Source organism: Dioscorea cayenensis, chromosome 7 (genome assembly GCF_009730915.1).
Source record: "Dioscorea cayenensis subsp. rotundata cultivar TDr96_F1 chromosome 7, TDr96_F1_v2_PseudoChromosome.rev07_lg8_w22 25.fasta, whole genome shotgun sequence".
In the NCBI taxonomy this organism is placed as follows: Eukaryota; Viridiplantae; Streptophyta; class Magnoliopsida; order Dioscoreales; family Dioscoreaceae; genus Dioscorea; species Dioscorea cayenensis.
Window position 1 is genome coordinate 10,858,024 of NC_052477.1, and position 20,728 is coordinate 10,878,751.

A 20,728-nucleotide genomic window follows, 5' to 3' on the forward strand; every position below is an offset into this window, starting at 1 on the left:
CTTTGTTGTGGTCTTGTTATTTAGCAGGAGTTTGTAAGCCTTGCGAGGACTCGAGGGTTGAGTGGTGGGTGTCCCTCCTCGGGTTGTCGCGGCGGTTGCCACTGGACGGCCCGCGGGTCGGGGCGTGACATCACTCACGTGACCTTTTGCACGTAGTATCGTGCAAAGGTTAAAAAAAATCTAAATTTGTCCATCTGAACCATATTTATACTAGTGGCATCATTCCCATTTACCAACCTAAACAAATATGTTTCCCTTATATGTAGTCTCTCATGGGACGGTTCTCTACAAATTCTCTGTCTTTTGTTGTGCACATGTAACTTACAACATAGGTCACGGCTAAAACTGTTATTTGTAATAGGTACAATTCATCAACACCATTGCTATGATCCATCTAAAATAATAGTTAAAAGTTAGTTTCAAATTGACATTATTGTGATATTGTTGCCATAATTACAATCATGCAAGATTTGCTCATGTTAAAAAGCAATTACTTTTAACAAAAAATAAATATTTATTATTCTCATTAATATGTTCCGTATATATATTCTCATTAATTTGCTCAAGAAAAAATAACTTCAATACACTAACCTGTAAAGTTAAATCCAGTTTCAAAAACCAATACAAAGTGGTGTTAGAATTACTAGAAGACTTGTTAGAGAGGAGCATTTGCGAGGCTTTTCCATGATGAGATGAATAAAGCTTGTAATTAGTGTAGTTTTAGGAGTGTTTCTTATAATTTTCTCCTGTATATCTCAAATAATTAATAAGCATGCATGAGATATCCGTTACATCAAGTCATGACAAGTTTTTCTCTGTTCATATTACTTCTGTTTTGAGTGATTTAATTAAAGCTTGTATACGGTTCAAACTGGTTACAAAAGGAGACATAAAAATCATTGGTCTTTCAAGGAAGATTATGAGAGTGAAATGATGTGCTTACAAATGCTAGCCTTCATATATACCTTACTCTAGAGCTAGAATAACCTTCTATATTTAATTCTACAAACCAAATACATAAATCTTTATTAAAAAAAAATCTTTCTAAATTTTGGCAGATGATAGGCTTACGCACAAACCATTAAATTGGGCAAAATTAATGCTCTACAACACTCATGATTAGTTTCAGCTTTTTTATTTGTAATCATTCTTTTTGGATTGCTTATAATCAAATTAAACAAAAGACATCAGAAAATTTAATGCAGAGCACCAGAGCACCATAGCGCAGATCACAACAGATTATTTATTTAAAGGAACATAAATCTTCAACACTAACTAAAGGAATATAAAAATAATTAACGATGCTCATTGAGAAGGATAAAATAATTTTTTTTAAAAAAAATTAATAAACCAGAGGAGCTCCTCCACTAGAGATGTGTATGATCACATTAAAAAAAGTACAAATAGAAAAAAACCATCCATAAAAAAACACATGAACATAGCAAGGAGCAAGGGAGTATAGACTGTATAGAGAACAAGGGGCCAACACCAAAAAAAAGGATGGTGCCCATGAAGACCCTAAATTCGAGTATTATGTATCTAAAATCCAAGATTTCTCCAGGTCTGGAGTGAGATAACACACAAACTAGAGAGACCCACACCTTGTTTTTGTTGTTGCTGCGCTTCCGGCAACGAGACAAGACGGTGATGAGATAGGAGAAGAGCACAACGATGGGGCGGCGTTCACTGCCTCGATGGGGAGCACGGCCTTTACTGCACAATAGCGATGGGGCTGAGAAGAGCACAGATCTGTTGGATGAAAGCCGACGAGGGGACGACTTTCACTTCCCAGATCTGTTGGATGAAAGGGCGGCAAGGTGGTTACGTTCAACTGCCCAACCCACGTTGGATGAAGACACTCTCGAAGAAGAAGAACGATCTCTGGATTTAGAAAAAGGACGAGGGTTGTTTGTGCTTTTCAATTACTTGTATTCGATGATACGATAGATTTGAAAAGTAATCCAAAAACACAAGCGATTGTGGGTTTAGGGCTATTTAGAATTACACTTGGATTTGCAAATACCCCAAACAAACATCGGTTTTTTTAAAAAAATACTGATGTTATAATTACATGTAATTTCAAACACCCTCAAACAAGCCGACCCTAATATTAGTTCTACTTCTTGGCTTGAATTTAATTTTTATGTAAGTAATAATTCTTGAAGAATTTAATAATCTTAATATTTTCTCATAGTGGGAAGTGCAAGAACATCATCAATGTCTATAGTAACATTAAAAATCTTGTTTGTGTAGAAAAAGACACTCAACCATAGGGAGAAGCTGAATAAACTAAAAAAACATTTAGGGATAGAGCCATTCATTTTTTTTTCTTTTGGCACAAGGGGATCAAAACAATTTATTAGGAGACAAAGTAAAAGTGGAGGTAAAAAAATAATAGACTTTCATAATATTTTTCCTAACAATATTTTTTTATAATATATATACTAATTTATAAAAACAAGAGGCCGAATAATAAATTTTTTGAGAAGAAAAATATTATCATGTAATCCAATTTATAATGGCAAGAGAGAAACAATAACATTTTGTAAATATTTTTTCTAAGTTTATAATCTTTTAAAGAGTATATGTACTAATTTATAAAAAAAAATAAAAAATTAAGTGGCTAATTTTAAAAGCAATATATATATATATATATCAATTTGTAAAATATCACATAACTAAACAATAAATTTTTTTGACAAATATATATTTTTAAAAGTATTTTTGGTGGAGATTTTTTGTGTATGTTAAAAAAAGGGCTGGCCGGCCCGGTATGGCACCAGCAGCCAGTCTGGGCCGTTCCCCATGCTGGGCCGACCCATTTGACATCATTGGTTGGGCATATCTGCTTATGTGATCTCAACTTGAATGCTTTGACGGTCTTTTGTTTTGTTGAAGGTAATGCGGAAGGAAGACTTTTTACCCATAAAAGCAGTGCTCCCAATTCATTCAAACGATCTTTCCAAGAAGTTTCACAAAGAGAAGGGGAAGAAAAAAAGGAAGGAAGCCCTAGTGTGCCTCCACAGTACTTGCCACACGATCTCAGCTGTGACTCTAATCACCTCTCGCTCAACGGACACAATGGCCGGAGTTTTCTCCAACGCCTTGGAGATGATCAAGGAGTTATCCACTCCTCACGCCCTTCAATTTCTGGAACCCATTTGGATTGGAGTTTATAAGCAGCTTCAAATGCTCCAATACTCCTTACTACTTATCCAACCGCTTATTGAAGATGCAGAGGAAAGGCAGTTGACGGACAAGGCTGTCAGGTATTGGCTTTTGCTGCTCAAAGATGCGGTCTATGATGCTGAAGACATCCTTGACGAGGCCAAGACGCATGAACTAGTCATCCAGCGCAAGGCACAGCTTTATGGTCGCCCAAGAAGCAAGGTGCGTGAATTCTTTTTCTCTTGATCATAACCCACTCTTGTTTAAACTTCAGCTGGGGAAGAAGCTCAGTAACGTCAATGAGAGAATAAATGAGCTTATTGAGGAGATGGGCAAGTTCAAATTAAGGGTTCTTGAAAACAACAACAAACCTTTGAAGAACAGGCCTCAAACCTATTCATATGTGGACGAATCGCCAGTTATTTTTGGAAGAGATGAAGATAAAGAGAAGCTAGTGCATATGCTGATCCGTGATAGTTTTGATGAGAAAGTGGCTGTGGTTTCTATAGTCGGTATGGGTGGTCTGGGTAAGACTACACTTGCTCAGTTGGTCTATGCAGATGAAAGGGTCAAGAATCATTTTAAACAATGCATATGGGTATGTGTTTCTAATGATTTTGACGTGCTGAAGCTTGCTCGAGGGATCATACATACAGCTACTGGGGAAAATTATGATCATACAAACATGGAGGTGCTGCAGAAGGATTTGCGAGATGTCTTGGGGCAGGAGAGATATTTGCTGGTATTGGATGATGTATGGAATGAAGATTTCGAAAAGTGGGATGCACTTAGAAACATGTTGCTCGATGGAGGAGAAGGAAGCAGAATTCTTGTGACCACACGCAATGAAAAATGCTCTCGACTGATGGGTGCACAAAGACATCATTTTCTAAGGGGTTTATCAGAAGAAAGCTCTTGGGTTTTATTTGAACATAAAGCATTTGCTGTAGGTGCACCGAAGCCACTGCCAAAATTGGTGGAGATTGGTCAGCAGATTCTTGATAAATGCCAAGGATTACCACTTGCTATAGAAGAATTGGGGAGTTTCATGCATTACAAGAGCAAAGAAAGTGAATGGCAGGCCGTGTTGGAAAATATTGAAACATGGAAGTTACAAAGTACGCAAAATGAAATCATACAAGAGCTGTGGCTAAGCTATGTTGATTTGCCTACTCAGTTAAAGAAATGTTTTGCCTTTTGCGCCATATTCCCAAAGGATCACGATATTAAGGAAGAGCAGCTGATTCAATTTTGGATGGCTCAAGGGTTTATTCCATCTCAAGAAGGAACTGATATGGAAGTAGAAGGGCGAGAGATTTTCACTGAGTTGATAAGGAGATCTCTTTTACAAAATGATTGTTCTCTTCAACCATTGGAAAAAGGAAGAGTGTGTAAGATGCATGGTCACATCCATGATCTGGCACAACTTGTTATGGAAAATGAATGCTTCTTCCCATTGTTGAAAAGCACTGCAGCCCCCAAAATCCCAATAAAAGCTCGTCATTGGAATTTATATGCTGATGAAAATTGTGAAAAAGGGGATTGCTCCATCATCCATACTGTGCTATATTGTAGAAGAGACTTAAGTGTGTTGCCAAAGTTGAAGTTGGTGAGGGTGCTCGACTTGAGTCACACAAACATTAATGAGTTGCCTGCATCAATAGAGCATTTGCACCATCTAAGATACCTCGATATTTCTTATACTCTTATTGGGAAACTACCGGAATCCATTTGTATGTTGGTTAATCTGCAGACATTGAAACTCCATGATTGTTATAAACTTTCCGAGGGTTCCCAAGAGCATAACATACATGAACAGTCTTAGACACCTTTTTTTCCCTGGTTATTGTCCAGCGTTGAAGGCATTACCTGCTGGTTTGAATCAATTACAGAACTTGAAAACATTAACACAATATACTGTGGGAGATGATGCAGAGAACAATATAGGACAATTAAAGTCCTTGAATCCTTTTGGTGAACTTGCTTTGTATAATCTGCAGAAGGTGAAGAATGCGGATGAGGCTAGAAAAGCTAATTTGGGTAACAAACAACTTATTCACACATTAAACTTAAGTTGGGATAATTTAAGTTGGAAATATGATGATGAATATTATTTGATGGAAAAATGCGGAGGAGGTGTTGGAGCGTTGAAACCTCCCAGTGGAGTACAAAAAAACTTACAGTTAGTTATTATCCAGGCAAACAATTTCCAGTGTGGATGGGAGAAAGGCAACAATTCCAATATCTACATCGCATCGAACTATCTGAATGCATAGAATGTGAGCAACTCCCTCCACTTGAGACATTACCCAGTCTTGCATATCTGAGTATCAGTGGCATGGATGGCATCAAACACATTATTAACAACAGCAGAGGCAATAATGCTCTGCAATCATTCCCTGCATTGAAGGAGTTGAGTTTATATAGAATGATGAACCTAGAGGGGTGGTGTGTGGAGGAGGGTAGAGAAGCAAATCTGTGCTTGTTTCCGTGCCTCACTGAGATGCATATTACAGAATGCCCCAAGTTGACAACCATGCCATCCATTCCAACTCTCCAGGAGTTATACATTAATCAATCATTCTGTGAGACACAAATCTCTCTCGTGTCTGAAGTAAGAAGGTTCTTCAAGCATTTGGAATCTTCTCAGAGTTTGAGTATGAAGTCTTGTACTGACAAGTTGGTTTTGTTATCGGAAGTTGAAGAGGAGATAAAGGGTGATGAAGTCATCACTTGAGAGTTTGATTATTGGCAACTGCAATCAGCTATCATTGGCATTAGGTTTTGCAAAAACCTTCCATCTCTAAGACGACTAGAGGTGAAGTCGCTTGAAAAGCTGGTGTCCTGGCCTGACAAGTTACAAAAGTTTGAAGTTCCTCGATGATCTGACAATTAGTTCTTGCAAGAATTTTACTGGTGTATCATCACAAGGTGACTCTGTTCCACCCTTTCTGAAGAGTCTTGAAGTTTTTGAATGTGATTCTATGAGAGAATTGCCCACGTGTCCCACATCACTCCAGTCCTTGAGTATTAACAGGTGTCGAGGCATCGAGTCTTTGGGACCAGAAATGGGACACCTTACTTCACTATCCAAATTAGAAGTATCTAGATGTCCCAAGCTGGTGTCTCTATCCAACGGGATGCAAGCCCTCACTTCCCTTCAGTATCTATCTATTGAATTTTGCCAGGCGCTGAAGTCATTCCCAGAAGGCCTCCAACAACTACTTCCTACTCTAAAAGAACTAGAACTAAAAATCAAAAAATGCCCTGAGCTAGAGAGGTTATGCAACCCTGGAGGAGACTATTATGACCTTCTCTCTACCATCTCAGATAAACAAATAGGAGAAGAGCCGGAGTTAGAATCAAAGCCAGAACAGATAATTCAAGTTCCTAATGAGATTAGTATTGGTGCCAAACAAGCTTTGAAGTGCATCGTCACAGATTGGTTCCTTCTATCAGCGATTTTGATTTGTGCTATTGCCTGTTTCATAAAATTCCTTTTCAACCAACTTGATAACCAGGTGCCACTTTCTCCTTTTGTTTTTTATTTTTTGTTTTTAATTCTCTCTTTGTTTAGGTTTGTTGAAAATATATTTGATCCTATCTCTCTTGAGATACAGAAAGAGAATAATATTATCTACTTTGTTAACTCATTCCAAACCTATAATATGAAGATTAATTATGTTCGGCATTTTTTTAAAAAGGATTATGTTCTGCATTTCTTGTCAATAGAATCATCTTTTAATTGGAATCTGTATTAGTAAGCCTTCTCTCTAATTTTTTTTTAAATAGTGAAAAATATTTTTCTATACTATGTTAAGTTAGTGCTTTTTTTTATCATAATCTTAAATATGTATATATATTTTTGGTGAACCACTAGTTTTATTGTTTCCTTTTCCATGTTTTGCATTCTTATAAGTTTTTATTTTTTATCTTTTCCAAGAATGAGAAAGAGTTTTGGTATATCCCGCCAACATGAAGACAAAAAAAGCACAGGAGTCTGAAAATCAGAATGAAAAAGAAAGCATATTATTTCCAAATATCAGTTCAATTAGCAAGTTTAATTCTTGGTGTCCGATTTGTAAATATATATGTTCTTTTATATTACTTCCTGGAGATGAATCAATAATCCAATGAAAGCACCCAAAAATCTCAATCGGAATAGGCAAGTTGTTTCTTAACTAGTAGCTTAAAGAAATCTAATTTTTGTTGAATAGTACATTATTTATAACTATTTGGTGCAGGATATATTCATCTTTTTCCATAATGTACTTAAAATATTGTGGTGTGTACACCTGATGTGGTTCCTATTCATAGAACTTCTCTCAATCAATCTGATTGTTCAAGCATTATGATCAGTATTCATATTTATAAGTCATGGGACTGAGGCAAGTGTTCAAATCCTTTTCAAATCCTCTGCTCTCAATCCACCTGGCATTTCCCAACCAAAGTGATGCACAAGATTTGTAAGAGCAAACTCAATTGTGGCAACCACAAACTGCATTCCTCCACAAATCTTTCAGCAAACTTGAAATCATGTCATCAGAAGTGTAAACAACTGTTCATAAATCTCTCTGGTATGAACTTCAAAGCCCAAGAATTCGACTCCCTCACTATCATGACTCTTGCTTTGATGATTACTATTGTTTTTGTGTTGATCACTGTCTTTGATGGTTTCTCTCGAGGAGGTAATAATGGAGTTGAAGGATGTTGTCTTATCACTTCTTTCATTAATGACGCAAGGCCTCACTTCCTTTCAAACTCTGTTAATTGAAGATTGTCCAGGGCTGAAGTCTTTTTCAGAAGGCCTCCAACCGCTTCTTCCTACTCTCATGAAAATGACAATCTATGAATGCTATCTCATGTTCAGTAATAGGAGAATAATTATGCAAGCCTGGAGGAGATTATTACCACATTCTCTCTACTATCTCATGTTCAGTAATAGGAGAAACAAGTTTCTCAGAAGGGTTCCTTTCCTTCTATCAGCAATTTTCATTTGTTCTATTGCATGTTTCATATATTTCTACATCAACAAGCCTAATACCAAGGTACCAATTTTCCCCCATATTCTTTTCTAGTCTTAGTTGTTTGAAAATGTATTTTTATCATATCTAATTAAATTGATAAATAAACAATTAAACAAAGATCTTATCTATTTTATCACTTCATTTCAAACCTGAATCATGTGCCTTATGCTTAGCATTTTTTTGCCAATAGAAGCAACATGTTAATTAGAATTAATGTGAGTCAGTATTCTTATCATTGTGCTGACTAAGTGCCCTCTGTGAAATATTTGAATTTAGAGAATGAAGGAAGAAATGGCAGACATATTTTTCCGTACTTCATTGGATGTAAAAAAATAGGATACATAGAAAATAAAATAAAATGATTATTTTACAATCTTTTTTTGTATTTTCTAATTATTCCAATGATGTATTCAAACTTGAAGGCAAACTGCCTTTTTAAATTAACCAAATTAGAAACTTCGATAGAATGGGTTGATGTATATATGCTGACATTAGTGTTGGTATATCACCCTAGCTTTATTGTTCTCTTTCCCATGTCTTGCGCTCTTGTTGATTTTGTTTCTTTTGCTTTCTTTTCTTATTGTTTTGGGTTCAAGAATGAGCCCCCAACATGAAGGCGAAATCAGAATGATATTGAAAAGTATCCTTTCCAAGTGTTGGTTCAATTAGCAAATTCGGTGCATGGAGTCTTCTATCCGTGAATATGTTCTTTATTTTGCTTCCTCAAGATGAATCAATTTCCCAATTAATCAATAGCTCATGAAAATATAATTTGTCTGCTTTTCTTCTAATATTAATATGTGAGTTTAATCCATGGAATTTACTGTAAATAAACCTTTGTTTTGAAATTTTTGTAACCACTTGATGCAGGAAAGATGCATCTTTGTGATCAATGTAGCGAAACTCTAGTGTTCTGTGCACATGATGGTTCTTAATGATAGAACTTCCCTGAAGCATTCCAATCCTTTTATCACTGAATATAATCCTGTGGGTGGAATTGTTTTGGTACTTAAACAAGTCATGGGAACTGAGTTAAATGTCTGAATCCTTTCAAATCCTCTGCACTCAATCCATTCGGCATTTCCTAACCAAAGTGATGATGTACAACATTTGCAAGAGTAAATTCAACTGTGGCAACTGGAAACTGGCAACTGCATTCCTCCTTTTGCCCAACACCAAATGAAAGAGACTCGAAATCATGTCATCTGAAATCTAAATCACTGTTCATAAATTTATCCGGTATGAACTCTTTGAGCAAGTCTCAAGATTTTAGATACCTCCATATTGCTGTCACATTGATTATCACTTTTGTTTTTGTGGTAATCTTGTAGCCCTCCAACTCAGTGTCCTTGATGATGCTCTAAAAGCACATCTTATTCGGATCCTCCTTGGTTAACATTGAACATTTTTCCATCCGCCGTCTTCGCCTTTGTCTTGTAACTTCTCCATTACTTTTGGATTCCAAACAAGCACTGCCATGGCCCACTCCAAGAATATGCATGAGGTAATTGTTCCATCAGCGAACATATTCTGCAAAATGTTGGAGAATTACAACATTGAAGATCAACTAATTATAGAAGTGCATTGTTTTGTGCAGGGACTGACCAAAGTTCATTTTTAGAGAAAAATGGCGCACACCTGATTCTCGCTTCTCTTTGTTCAAGAATTTAGAGTTTCTTACTCAAAGATTGTTTGAATGTGCTGTCAATTCTCAACTGCAAGTTTGTGTCTGATTATGGCCATGACTGAGCAAAATGCCCAGGGACTTATCAAAAACTTGACGTGTTGAAGAACTAAAGGATTCCTGAAATACTTTTTAAGCTCTTTGTTGATGTTTTTGGAGATATCAATCAATTGCCACTTGTTTTCCTGCCTCAGCTTTTTATATCAAGGATTTGGAATTGATGGCAACTATGTATTATCAGAATCAAGCGGAAGTTCATTCCTTGCAGATGAAAAGACATTATCACATGTTATGTGTTGTATCATCTTTTGCACTAGTTTTCGAATGTTGAAAATTAAACATGTTTTTGATTTCTCTCTAGCTTACTACCTTTTGCACTAGTTTGCCAATGTTAAATTGGAACATGATTTTTTTATTGCTCTTCAGTTTACTGAATCAATTACAAAGGGTGTGTATTGTTGATTGTACTGTACTTGTGACCATGTTATTTCAGCTCCGTTGTCATAAATATAGAGAATAACTCACAACATCCAAATGGAGGTTTGCAATACAATCAGAATGACGTCATTTTAATAGAGAAGGAAGCCGAGAGAAAACAATAAAGAGGTCTGTTTGGTCCTTATCCAGTTAGCATTAAAAATATTCTGTGTGCCAGTGAACTATTGATCTAGCATGGATCTCCTCCGTAAAGTGTTTATCCCCGTTAAGAGGGACATGTTTGAAATTTTGCACAAACAAAATAAAGGCACATGTATATATTAGGATTAATTATGCTTTTATACACATACGTATCATATAGCCATAGATATATATGTTATGTGTCTCTTATAGTTTTTGCATTAGGTTAGTGGTAAAAATAAATTTGAAAAGATCTTAATTAATAGAAACTGATTTCGTTAAAATAATTGTTCATACTCCCAAACAAAACCATGACCAATTATTTTTTTTTTACTATTTTCATACTTTTAGAAAATTATTTTAGAATAATAAGAATAAATACAGTCATTAAATTCTCTGCAATTATAAAGAATATATTTTATATTTAAAATGTCATCAAAATGAACAATAATGTTATTTAATCAGTTGAAATTTTAGTTGTTATTATTATTTTTTCTTCTTTTGTAAGAAAGGATAAATAAGTTTTTCATTTTTTTTTTTGAAAAAAGAATAGATATTCAATTGATTATATTTTTAAAGAATGTATAAGTTTCAATGGAAAAGAGCTTCTAAATAGTAAAATACTTAGGAAGGGTATTAGAGTAATTTAGGAAAAGACCCGTGACCTCCAGTGCCTCATTAGGGCACATAAACCTTGTATAACAATATGCACCGGTTTGGGGGTGGGGTTAATTCCTCATCTGCTCCGGAACCGTAACCGTAACCCTAACCCTAACCCTAACCCTAGTCAGGAGCAAAGGCATCAATCGCTTGAGAAAGGGGAACACTCGGCTTCCGCCGGAGGTGAACCGTGTGCTTTACGTGCGCAACCTCCCGTTCAACATCTCCAGCGAGGAGATGTACGATATCTTCGGCAAATATGGAGCAATCCGCCAGATCCGGCTGGGCACAAACAAGGACACTCGCGGCACAGCCTTCGTTGTCTACGAGGACATTTATGACGCCAAGACCGCAGTCAACCATCTCTCCGGCTTCAACGTTGCCAATCGCTACCTCATTGTCCTCTATTACCAGCAAGCCAAGATGTCAAAGAAGCAGGACACGAAGAAGAAGGAAGAAGAGATCATGAAGATGCAAGAGAAGTATGGGCTATCATCCAAAGATAAGTAGTAGTTTGGTTGGTCTCTCTGCCACTCTTTTGTTTGTATATCTCTTATAATGAATGGATTTGACTGATGTATTGGTGACTCTTTTTGGATTATATCAAGTTTCTTGTTTTTATTACTTGGGTTTTGCAATGCCATAACTTGTTTGATGAATTGTCAGCATGTTCTTTTGTTTTGTGGTTGCTTACAAAACTCCCAAATTTGATGTTTTTTTTTTGTTGCGCTATATATACATATATATTATGTAATCTAGTTTGATTGATTGGTGATTTGATTGCAATCTTGTTTGACAAGAAGTTTTAGTGTGAGTTCTATTGGCTTGACTATCAGGGTAGTATTTGATCTTAGTGATAGCCATTGTTGGAGATGTATTGTGTATATTTTGTGTATAGATTGTGTATATTTGGAGGATAATTTCTTTTAAGGATATGTATGTTAACCTAGGGGGTATGTGGAACATAGGGTTTTTGGTGAACGGTTGAGGAATACAAAGGCCTCTTTATGAAGTTCTTAAGTTATGACATGAAACAAAGGAGGATGAAACTATTATCATTTATAGTAGTAAGAGTTTGAAATACCAACCTCTAATGAGAACACTTTTACTATGTTATTGAAGTATTAATGTTCTGAGCGACAAGGTATGAGCTTATATGTACAGTAATATTTTTGCTTAGAAGTTTAGAAGCTGGACAGGACCGAAGAAAATCCTTCTTCTTCTTTTTTCCTGTTTGGTTAACTTGTTTAAAAAGATGTAAATTTGATGCATCTTAATTCTTAATTGAATGAAAGGTAAATTTATATGTTGCAGTAATGGAGATTTTTCATTATTGCAAAATATATTGGAAATCCTGTGTGAGCTGCATCTTTTTCTGTATTTTTGTGTGTAGTGAGGAATCCTTGATTGCACTGTTTATGATGCTTGGATGATTGTGTAGAACATGCTGATGTCTGATGTAGAAAGTGGTTCAGCATGTCATGAAAAGAGTTGGTTCTAATTATTACCTATTCACAAGAAGGTTTACATAGGAGCTAACTTCAGATGCATGTAAAACATCAATTTATGATGTTAGCATTTCCTTTGGCAGTCTTTTTTTCAAATTCTTAATGTGAAGCAGCATACATCAGTTTTGCAGCATTTTCAGTTGAAAGTTAAGTAGTAAGAGTTTGAAGTTTGTTACTCCTTCTGTGTATCAATTGCTTTCAAATGTAAATAGTACTTATTATTCAAGGCTAAACCAGGCTTCTGTTTGGAAATTGCGGTCATCGATTGCCTTTGGTTGTGCATCATTAACATAGTGGCTGGTTTTATAGCAATATAAAGTGATGTATCACACAGCTATGTAAAGTGATATCATCCAATTGTTCTGCTTATTGTCAAAAGATGTTAATAATTGTTGTGAATGATGCATGGCTTGAAAGCCCATAAAGCAGGTTGAACCCTGTTTAGCCCAGAAAGCAGGTTGCACCCTATTCTTTTTCTCTCCTTTTCATTTATTTCAGGCTGAAATATGTTCTGCTTCATCTCTTATCATTCTCTTAAAATTTGCTGTGATTCTCCTGGGATTGCACAGCTAATTCAAAACCTTCACCCCTGCATCGCCTGGGATCAAATGTGATGATTCAAAAGTTAAAACTGATGCTGAAATCCTTTCCAAGAGAGAATTCCATTGCTGATGAACTAGCTGCTTATGGTAGCCGCAACCCACATCTTTCTCTCTTCTTCAGAGGATTGGATTGTCCGAAATGGATTGACGATCCAAAATGGATTGAAGACCTCTGCATCAATCGCCAACTCTTCTTTTGTTTTATGTTTCTTAGTTCTTGTTCTTTTTCCTTTTCTTTAGCTCTAAGCTTTTTTGGTCTACAAAAAAAACCAGGATTCAAGCTTTCTCAGAACATCTTTAAGTGCAAACAATAAAAACTGGGTTATTAATATAGTAAAAATACGCTGTAACTCAACACACACAGAATGGTACAACATGAGATGTCTGAGACACTATTATAGATAGAGATGTGTACAAAATACATTAGACCCACCAGTGAGCTGAATTCTCCAGGCAAGCCTCATACATAAATTAAATCCACTAGTCAAACTAACAGCTTGTTATGGCCAACAAGACCTCTATGAATTAGTTTGCTGCCACCTTCATTCCTTAGGCCGGGCAAGCCCGAGAGAGCTCAAGGCCTGTAATCTTGAGAAATAATCATTTATAGCAAGAAGCGCACGTGCAAACTGGCATGTTGTCAATATCCTGTGCATTTGTTGCAGGGTTTGCTGCCGAAGATTGTCAGCCTGCTTATCACAGCAAATGAATTGTAATATTTTTAAGAGCTAGTGCAATTAGAGAAGATTGCAGGATGGAGAACCTCCCTTTATTAATGCAATAAAAAGGTCAAAAAGCCCACCTGGCGGATAAAAATTTTTTAGGGTCCCCAGCTTTCCCATCGCCATTGCCATCTGACCCATGTAATTAGCAACATTTCCTGAAGGCCCTGACGGCCCAAGAGACCCAGCCAAAGTTTCTGCCAATGACTGTTGCAATGCTTCCATTCCTTGTGAAAGTGCATCTTCTGCTTGTTGTGACGACTGCTGAAGGTTGCAAATCCCGGCCAACTGCTGCTCTGTGAGAGGCTCCAGCTGACGAGTAAGTAGCTGCAATGTTACAGTATAATTAGATTTGACTGAACAATCTATTATGGCTGCAAAGTTCCATAAGTCATATAAACAGAAACCTAAATACCAATGGAGCAACATTGCTGACTTTTGGAAACATGCTGGAAATTCGAGAACTTGCAAAGACAGTTTTATATAAAGATAACTTCTATCCCGCTAACAAGCATCTCAATGTTCATGAAACAAATTTAGACTGGCCTTTGAAGATGCACTACATTTCCTTAGGGCTAGTGAGAGAAGTGAATCAGTAAACCTTAAGAAGCTCAGATGACCGGAAGCCTCCGAGCCATTGAAAACACCTTTCTGCTGGTGTCTTCCACATGCCAGATAACAAATGGAAGACATCAGCCTTGGCAGCAGCACTTTTTCAGTTTAAAGATGTCATCATAGTGTGCCATGATTCCATCAACAATGGAACGGAGATTATTGTCACTTGCATGAGAGTTGACTGCAGATCTTAACTCACTTATCAGCCTATTATGTTCATCCAGCCATTGAGCGTACTCTATGTCAAAGATCACAGCCCCTGAAAGACAAATACAGAATTCTTGAATAGTTGCTAAAATGCAAGGCATATGAATAATTATCCATGTGGCACTGTATATATATATATATATATATATATATGTGAGCCCCACCCCTTAATTAAATCCTAGCCGTTGTTTATAATTATAATCCTAACCATTGATATTACTTAACTAAATCTAGCCGTTGATTGTGTTTTCAATTCAAAAGCCTATACACCTCTTCAACTCCTTCCGATTTAGATCACTGTTAGAAAAACGAGAATGACCTAGTATAATGATTGCAAATGAACTAACCCCTTTAGTCCCACATCGGCTATGAGATGGACCCGTTGTGTGCATATAAGTGGAGGGCAACCTTCCCTACTAGGCCGGTCTTTTGGGGTCCGCTCTCCCCTCCACTTGTGTGCATTACATTGGTCGGCGCAGCCATCTAGCCTGGTCAGAACCATATGTGGCCAGCGCCGACCAAACCTGTCGAGTCGTGCCCCACATCGACTCTCAACGAAGCACCAATGTAATGCACACAAGTGGAGGGGAGAGCGGACCCCAAAAGACCGGCCTAGTAGGGAAGGTTGCCCCCACTTATATGCACACAATGGGTCCATCTCATAGCCGATATGGGACTAAAGGGGTTAGTTCATTTGCAATCATTACACCTAGTCTCCTCCTTCTCTCCCTATTTGTGGGTGGTGTCGGCGACGAGGAAAAGAGAAGGATCTCGCTGTCACGGGTTTGGTTGATCTGCTATTGACGAGGTAAGAACCCTCTTCCTTGGACCTTTGAAAAATATTGTAGAACTATTATTATTATTATTATTATTATTATTTTTATTTTTATTTTTATTTTTTTATTTTTATTTTTTTTTATCTTGATGTGTTAATATCGGATATTACTGATGGATGGGTAAGGTTAGCTTCTTGTTAGAGTTTGAGATTAATTTGATAGGTTTTAGATTTCGTTTTATATAATGGCAGAAAATCCTCTTCGATTTTAGAGGTCTTAGAGGCCGAATTTAGAGGATAGTCGAATAAGAAACTTGTAGAGTTCGACGTTGTATAAATATCTGTAGTATTCTATAAATTATAAATTTTTAGTCCCGATGTCGTCTATTGCTCACCGCTATGGCTGCTTGAGTGGCTGAAATAATGCCGCCAATCATGTCATCTGCCATTCGCCACTGTTGCTGCTCACCGTCGTTGTTACTTGAATGGCTGAGATAATGCCGTCAAATATGCCTGATGCTTTTGTTGGTGTCGCTGCCGCCATTTGACGTCGTTGTTGCTGCTGTTGTTGTTGTCGCTGATGTTGCCCGATGTTGTTACTTTTAACATCACCACCGACAGATGCCGCTCTTGATTGGAGCTGTAAAGATTGAGAAACCTGAGAAACTAGAAGATGCTGTGAGGATGGTGGAATCAAGGCATGAAGAGGCATTGAAGATAGACGAGCTTGAGGTGTTGTGGCCATCGCCAACATAGCTGTCGCTGTCATCCTTGTCCGTTGCCTGCGGTCATTCTCGACGACGTACCCACGAAAACGGAGGAGAAACAGAGAATTTGAAGATAAAAAAAAAAGAGGAAAAAAATAAAGATTTCAAGAAGAAGAGAGAAAGATACAGCCATCATCATGACATAGTTGCTGCTGCTTCTGTCATCAACGTCATATCCTGCTGCCATTGTTAATCACCGCCGTCGTTGCATGGTGGGACAGCATTGCAGTCGTTCGTTTTCATAACTAGATCTTGAAGGAGATGGCCTCTGCCCATCAACTATTGACGTCGCCGTGGCCGCAGCCACAGCCGCAAGTGCCACTGCTCGCTGTGAAGACTATCAAAACGGAACCGTATCTCTGCTCGTTACTTGTGAAGTCCGAATTTGTTATCCCGCTGATTACTTACCGAGAACAGAGCTCCATAACCAGTATAAGAAGATGATTCCAAATCCAAAATGAAAAAAAAAGAATCATCACAGGGCCGGTTTCTATCTCCCCCCGCAGTCCATCCCTTTGAAGCCATCTCTCCGGCGACCCTTCTCCGATCTCTCATCACCCTCTCCGATGACATCGATGATTTCCGCTCTAAGACCTTCACCTGCCCCATTGATGCCGGAGTTCTCAGTAGCTTGATGGCATTCATGGTGTGTTGCCGTGCGGTTCTTTTTATTCCAACTCCGATTCCCGGTCCAGCATCACCAATCGGAAGAGTAAACAGCTCTCTAGATTTCAAAAAGAATCCCTGCTCAATGATATCAATGCCCGATTTCTCTGGAGTTAATGACGGATCCTGTCACGCTCTCCACCGACCAAACATATGACTGTTCATCCATCAAGAGTTGGCTCGACTCTGGTTGCCTCACTTGCCCGGTCACCATCAGGAAGCTCACTAATGCAAATATGAGTATACCCAACTCTACTCTGCGGAAACTGGTGGAGCAACTTTGCCTAGAAAAAAACATTTAAACCAATGAAGCAAACAATAATAAAGATATTTCTCCAAGACAATGAAGCATGGTGGCTCTGCCGCCGTCATTGCTACTGTTGCATACCTCGTCAACATGATCTGGACTTCTTTGAGTGAAGAAGTTAAAGCTAAAGCTGCATATGAAATTCGTTTGCTAACTAAATCCAATTTATTCAACCGAGATTGCTCTGTGCAATCCAGTGCAGTCCCTTGGCTACTGAAACTTTTTTCTTCATCCAATCCTTCAGCTCAAGAACACTCAGTCGCTGCACTTCTCAACATCTTTAAAGTGGAGCTTGGCCGCATTGCCATCTTCGAGAATGGTGGTCTGCTCTCATTGCTCAGAGTATCAAGGTTGAAGCTCGACAGAATACAGCTGCTATCCTTTTCTACCTCTTTTCCATTGATGAGTATCGAAAAATTATTGGAGAAGCACCGGAAGCCATTGCGGCATTGGTTGATCTTCTAAAACGTGGAACGTACAGAGAGAATAAAAAAAAGAATGCAGTTGTGACACTATTTGGCTTTCTCATTTTTCCTGGAAACCTCCCAAAAGTCATTGCCACCACGTGCATTATAAAGAAGAATTTAAAAAAAGAGCCTTGTTTGAAGAAGGCAAGCCCAACATTGTCCAAGCAAAATAAATGAATATTAAAATAAGTTATAATAAATTATAGTGGGTTCTTTTCATGTTGGCCCCATCTTAAACTATATATTTATCATATATAATCAGATGGATTTTTTTTTTGGGATCTGTGCATGTTTCTTTCCAAATCCTGTTAGTGTGCCTTAAATCATCCACAATACATATATATATATATATATATATATATATATATATATATATATATATATATCCTGCACTTCATGACTAATACCCATACAATCATTGGAGGTGTTTTCTCTATTTCTGAAATCATGCAATCAAAAAGAAGATTGAACTTGGCAGGTATAAGGGATCATCTGTTTCAGAATGAATACCCATGTGAAACTATTGCAATGCAAATGAGAGTTTGAGAAAACATGTATGCATGCATACTGATGTGCATGATCCATTTTTTTTAAAAAGAAAAAAAAGAATTAATTAAAAAAAAAGACCCACTACATGAAAATGAATAAATGATATACAAAAATGAGAGGCAAGCATGCACATATATACTCACGGGCCTCACTCCAAATATATATATATATATTAAAATCATGGAAGTTGTAATGATACCTTATGGTGATTTAATGGGAAAGCACCTGCTCTTCATTTGGTGTTGATGTGATTAAAATAAAAGAAAAGAATTGAAAATAATGCCATGCATATATACTCATGGGCTATCATTCGGGAATGAATAAATGATGAGCATTGATTGTGAGTTCCACCAAGAAGGAATATATATGGGAAGAAATAATAATAATAATAATAATAATAATAATAATAATAATAATAATAATAACAACAACAACAATAAGAAAAATGGCAAGTAAACTGGATCTCGGATGGTCTGGCTGTGTGGGGCTCAAACTAAAAAAAATCTCTTATAAAAAATGAGGGAAAGAATGAGAAAAGCATGCAATACTATCCCTGCATACGTGCATGATTAAAAAAATATGCAAGAGAAAGAATCAGAAGCATGCATGCTCACATGTTCGTTTTCTCAAAATAATGAGAAGCATGTTACTATATACCCACGTGCATCAATAAAAATTTTTAAAGGTGAATATGAGCATGGCATGCATGCACGGGCACTTAAGGCAAAGTCATGCTTTGAAAAGAGTGCTTCATAAAAAACCGCACCCATATATAATCAAGAAATATATATAATCATGTATAAGAATGAGCCCATGCACCCATGCAACCCATATCCCATTCTCAACATCAAGGATGTAGTGGTGAATTCATCAAGGCAAACAAATGAAATTAATTGAAAACTGAGACCACCAAAACAAGGTTAAGGCATGGTTATCCACCCGATTCAAAACCTCATATTTCTTAGGGTTTTGCTTTTATCTATCGATTGTCATATCTTGACGGCATCAATTAAAAATAAATGAATAAATATACAAATCTGAGAGCCTTGATAAGATAATTATCTTAAGAGCGATAACAAGACATGCAACGTGATAATAAGGCCATGAGGCGGCGGCATGCGATAATATGTATATATATATATAACATCAAAATCAAAAATCAAAATCGAAATGACCAAGTCGAGATTCAAGATATGAAAAGAGTCAAGACTTAAAATCCATATAAATTGACAATTGAACTCAACGGTCTTGAGACCTCGAGTCAAAGACCAAAAGAGTTTCATAAGTCAATGTTTAAAAATCAATATAAATCGATAATTAAACTCCAACGAGTCTCATGATATCAAGTCAAAGACTCAAAGAGTTTCATAAGTCAAAATATAAATTGACAATTGAACTCAGCAGTCCGAGAGTTTCACAAGTCAATATTTGAATATATATATATATAAATCGACAATTGAACTCAGTAGTCTCAAGAGCATCAAACGTCAAAAGGTTCAAGAGTTTCACAAGTCAAGACTGGAAAGAAGCTTCACAAGCATGAAAATCGAAAAGCAAGTTTATGGTTCATCAACATTGAGAATTCAGCGACTTGAAACCCAAATTAAATTCAAAAAATGCAAATTCAGGGCACAAAATGTCCAAGACACAAGTTCACAAGTTTCTAAATCATGTCCGAGATTCAAAATTTCAAAATTTGACGAACACTAAATGTCGACAAAAGTCAAAGCGTATTTCACGGCAGAAAATAGTCGAGAAAGGAGATAAGATGCTACAATCATTGTTTACTTGGGCCCATAAGCCTAAGTGGCATCAAGATGATTTCAAATTCCTTGTATTTATAACAGTAAATTTGTAAATTCATATTTATTGAAATGAATGAAAATTTGTTGTCACTAACTTATTTCCCTTTAGCACACTTATTTCATCGTCGGAGGTTCCCGAGACAATGTCCGAGTAATTAACATTTAGGGCTTGCCCTTAATGGAAAATAATAAACCCATAATCTCTTGAAGTCATAAAAATTAAATTTGATTTGATGGTCCATGCTTTTTAACCGTCAATCTTAATCAGAAAGGCCGGGTGAAAAAGAAAGGAGCCCACGATCATAAATAACATTTCAACCCACTAACTCTGCATAAATGCATCGACGAAAGTCACATTCTAGGAAGAAGATATCATTTTGTTTATTTTGATCGACGAAGATATGCTTATCCATTTAGGTAGCGTTTGGTTAGATGTATTTTTGAATGTAGTGGATTTGGATTTGTAGAGCCTTGTATTCAGAAATACAGGAGAGTTAAATTCAGTGTTTGGTTGGCTGTATTTGAAAATCCTAGATTATAGAATTCTGTGTTTGGTTGGAAGGCTTTATAAATCGGATTTG

The 20,728-nt window shown here is 36.9% G+C and overlaps 3 protein-coding genes and 1 pseudogene across 4 annotated transcripts; 3 read left to right on the plus strand and 1 right to left on the minus strand.

The window, feature by feature from the left end:
* The first annotated feature begins 3,081 nt into the window (after nt 1–3,081).
* On the plus strand, nt 3,082–7,156 carry LOC120265070 (putative disease resistance protein RGA3). The gene is made up of 6 exons (XM_039272989.1): nt 3,082–3,269; nt 3,367–4,958; nt 5,023–5,208; nt 5,367–5,847; nt 6,026–6,689; nt 7,112–7,156. The coding sequence occupies exons 1-6, from the start codon at nt 3,082–3,084 to the stop codon at nt 7,145–7,147; spliced, it is 3,147 nt and encodes a 1,048-aa protein (XP_039128923.1). The 3' UTR covers nt 7,148–7,156.
* Nucleotides 7,157–7,431: 275 nt separating this feature from the next.
* Nucleotides 7,432–9,560, plus strand: LOC120264531. Of its 2 annotated transcripts, none has more exons than XR_005537459.1 (3): nt 7,432–8,216; nt 9,066–9,434; nt 9,527–9,560. XR_005537459.1 is itself a non-coding variant. In XM_039272350.1 (3 exons), the coding sequence occupies exons 1-3, from the start codon at nt 7,622–7,624 to the stop codon at nt 9,102–9,104; spliced, it is 546 nt and encodes a 181-aa protein (XP_039128284.1). In that variant the 5' UTR covers nt 7,432–7,621; the 3' UTR covers nt 9,105–9,520. The 2 variants fall into 2 exon arrangements, 1 of the variants encoding a protein (XP_039128284.1); XM_039272350.1 differs by lacking the exon at nt 9,527–9,560 and having other exon boundaries at nt 7,432–7,856; nt 7,945–8,216; nt 9,066–9,520.
* A 1,639-nt stretch (nt 9,561–11,199) lies between these two features.
* On the plus strand, nt 11,200–11,745 carry LOC120265657 (splicing factor 3B subunit 6-like protein). The gene has a single exon (XM_039273609.1). The coding sequence runs from the start codon at nt 11,395–11,397 to the stop codon at nt 11,665–11,667; it is 273 nt and encodes a 90-aa protein (XP_039129543.1). The 5' UTR covers nt 11,200–11,394; the 3' UTR covers nt 11,668–11,745.
* A 2,003-nt stretch (nt 11,746–13,748) lies between these two features.
* LOC120265071 lies at nt 13,749–16,355 on the minus strand (annotated as a pseudogene).
* Between the last annotated feature and the right edge of the window lie 4,373 nt (nt 16,356–20,728).

Coding starts and splice junctions, on each gene's coding strand:
- LOC120265070 (XM_039272989.1), top strand. CDS start 3,082: ATGGCCGGAGTTTTCTCCAACGCCTTGGAGATGATCAAGGAGTTATCC. Junction 3,270..3,366: donor TTGACGGACAAGGCTGTCAG/GTATTGGCTTTT, acceptor CGCAAGGCACAG/CTTTATGGTCGCCCAAGAAG. Junction 5,209..5,366: donor GGCTAGAAAAGCTAATTTGG/GTAACAAACAAC, acceptor GTTATTATCCAG/GCAAACAATTTCCAGTGTGG.
- LOC120264531 (XM_039272350.1), top strand. CDS start 7,622: ATGCACAAGATTTGTAAGAGCAAACTCAATTGTGGCAACCACAAACTG. Junction 7,857..7,944: donor TGATGGTTTCTCTCGAGGAG/GTAATAATGGAG, acceptor TGTTAATTGAAG/ATTGTCCAGGGCTGAAGTCT. Junction 8,217..9,065: donor TCAACAAGCCTAATACCAAG/GTACCAATTTTC, acceptor CACTTGATGCAG/GAAAGATGCATCTTTGTGAT.
- LOC120265657 (XM_039273609.1), top strand. CDS start 11,395: ATGTACGATATCTTCGGCAAATATGGAGCAATCCGCCAGATCCGGCTG.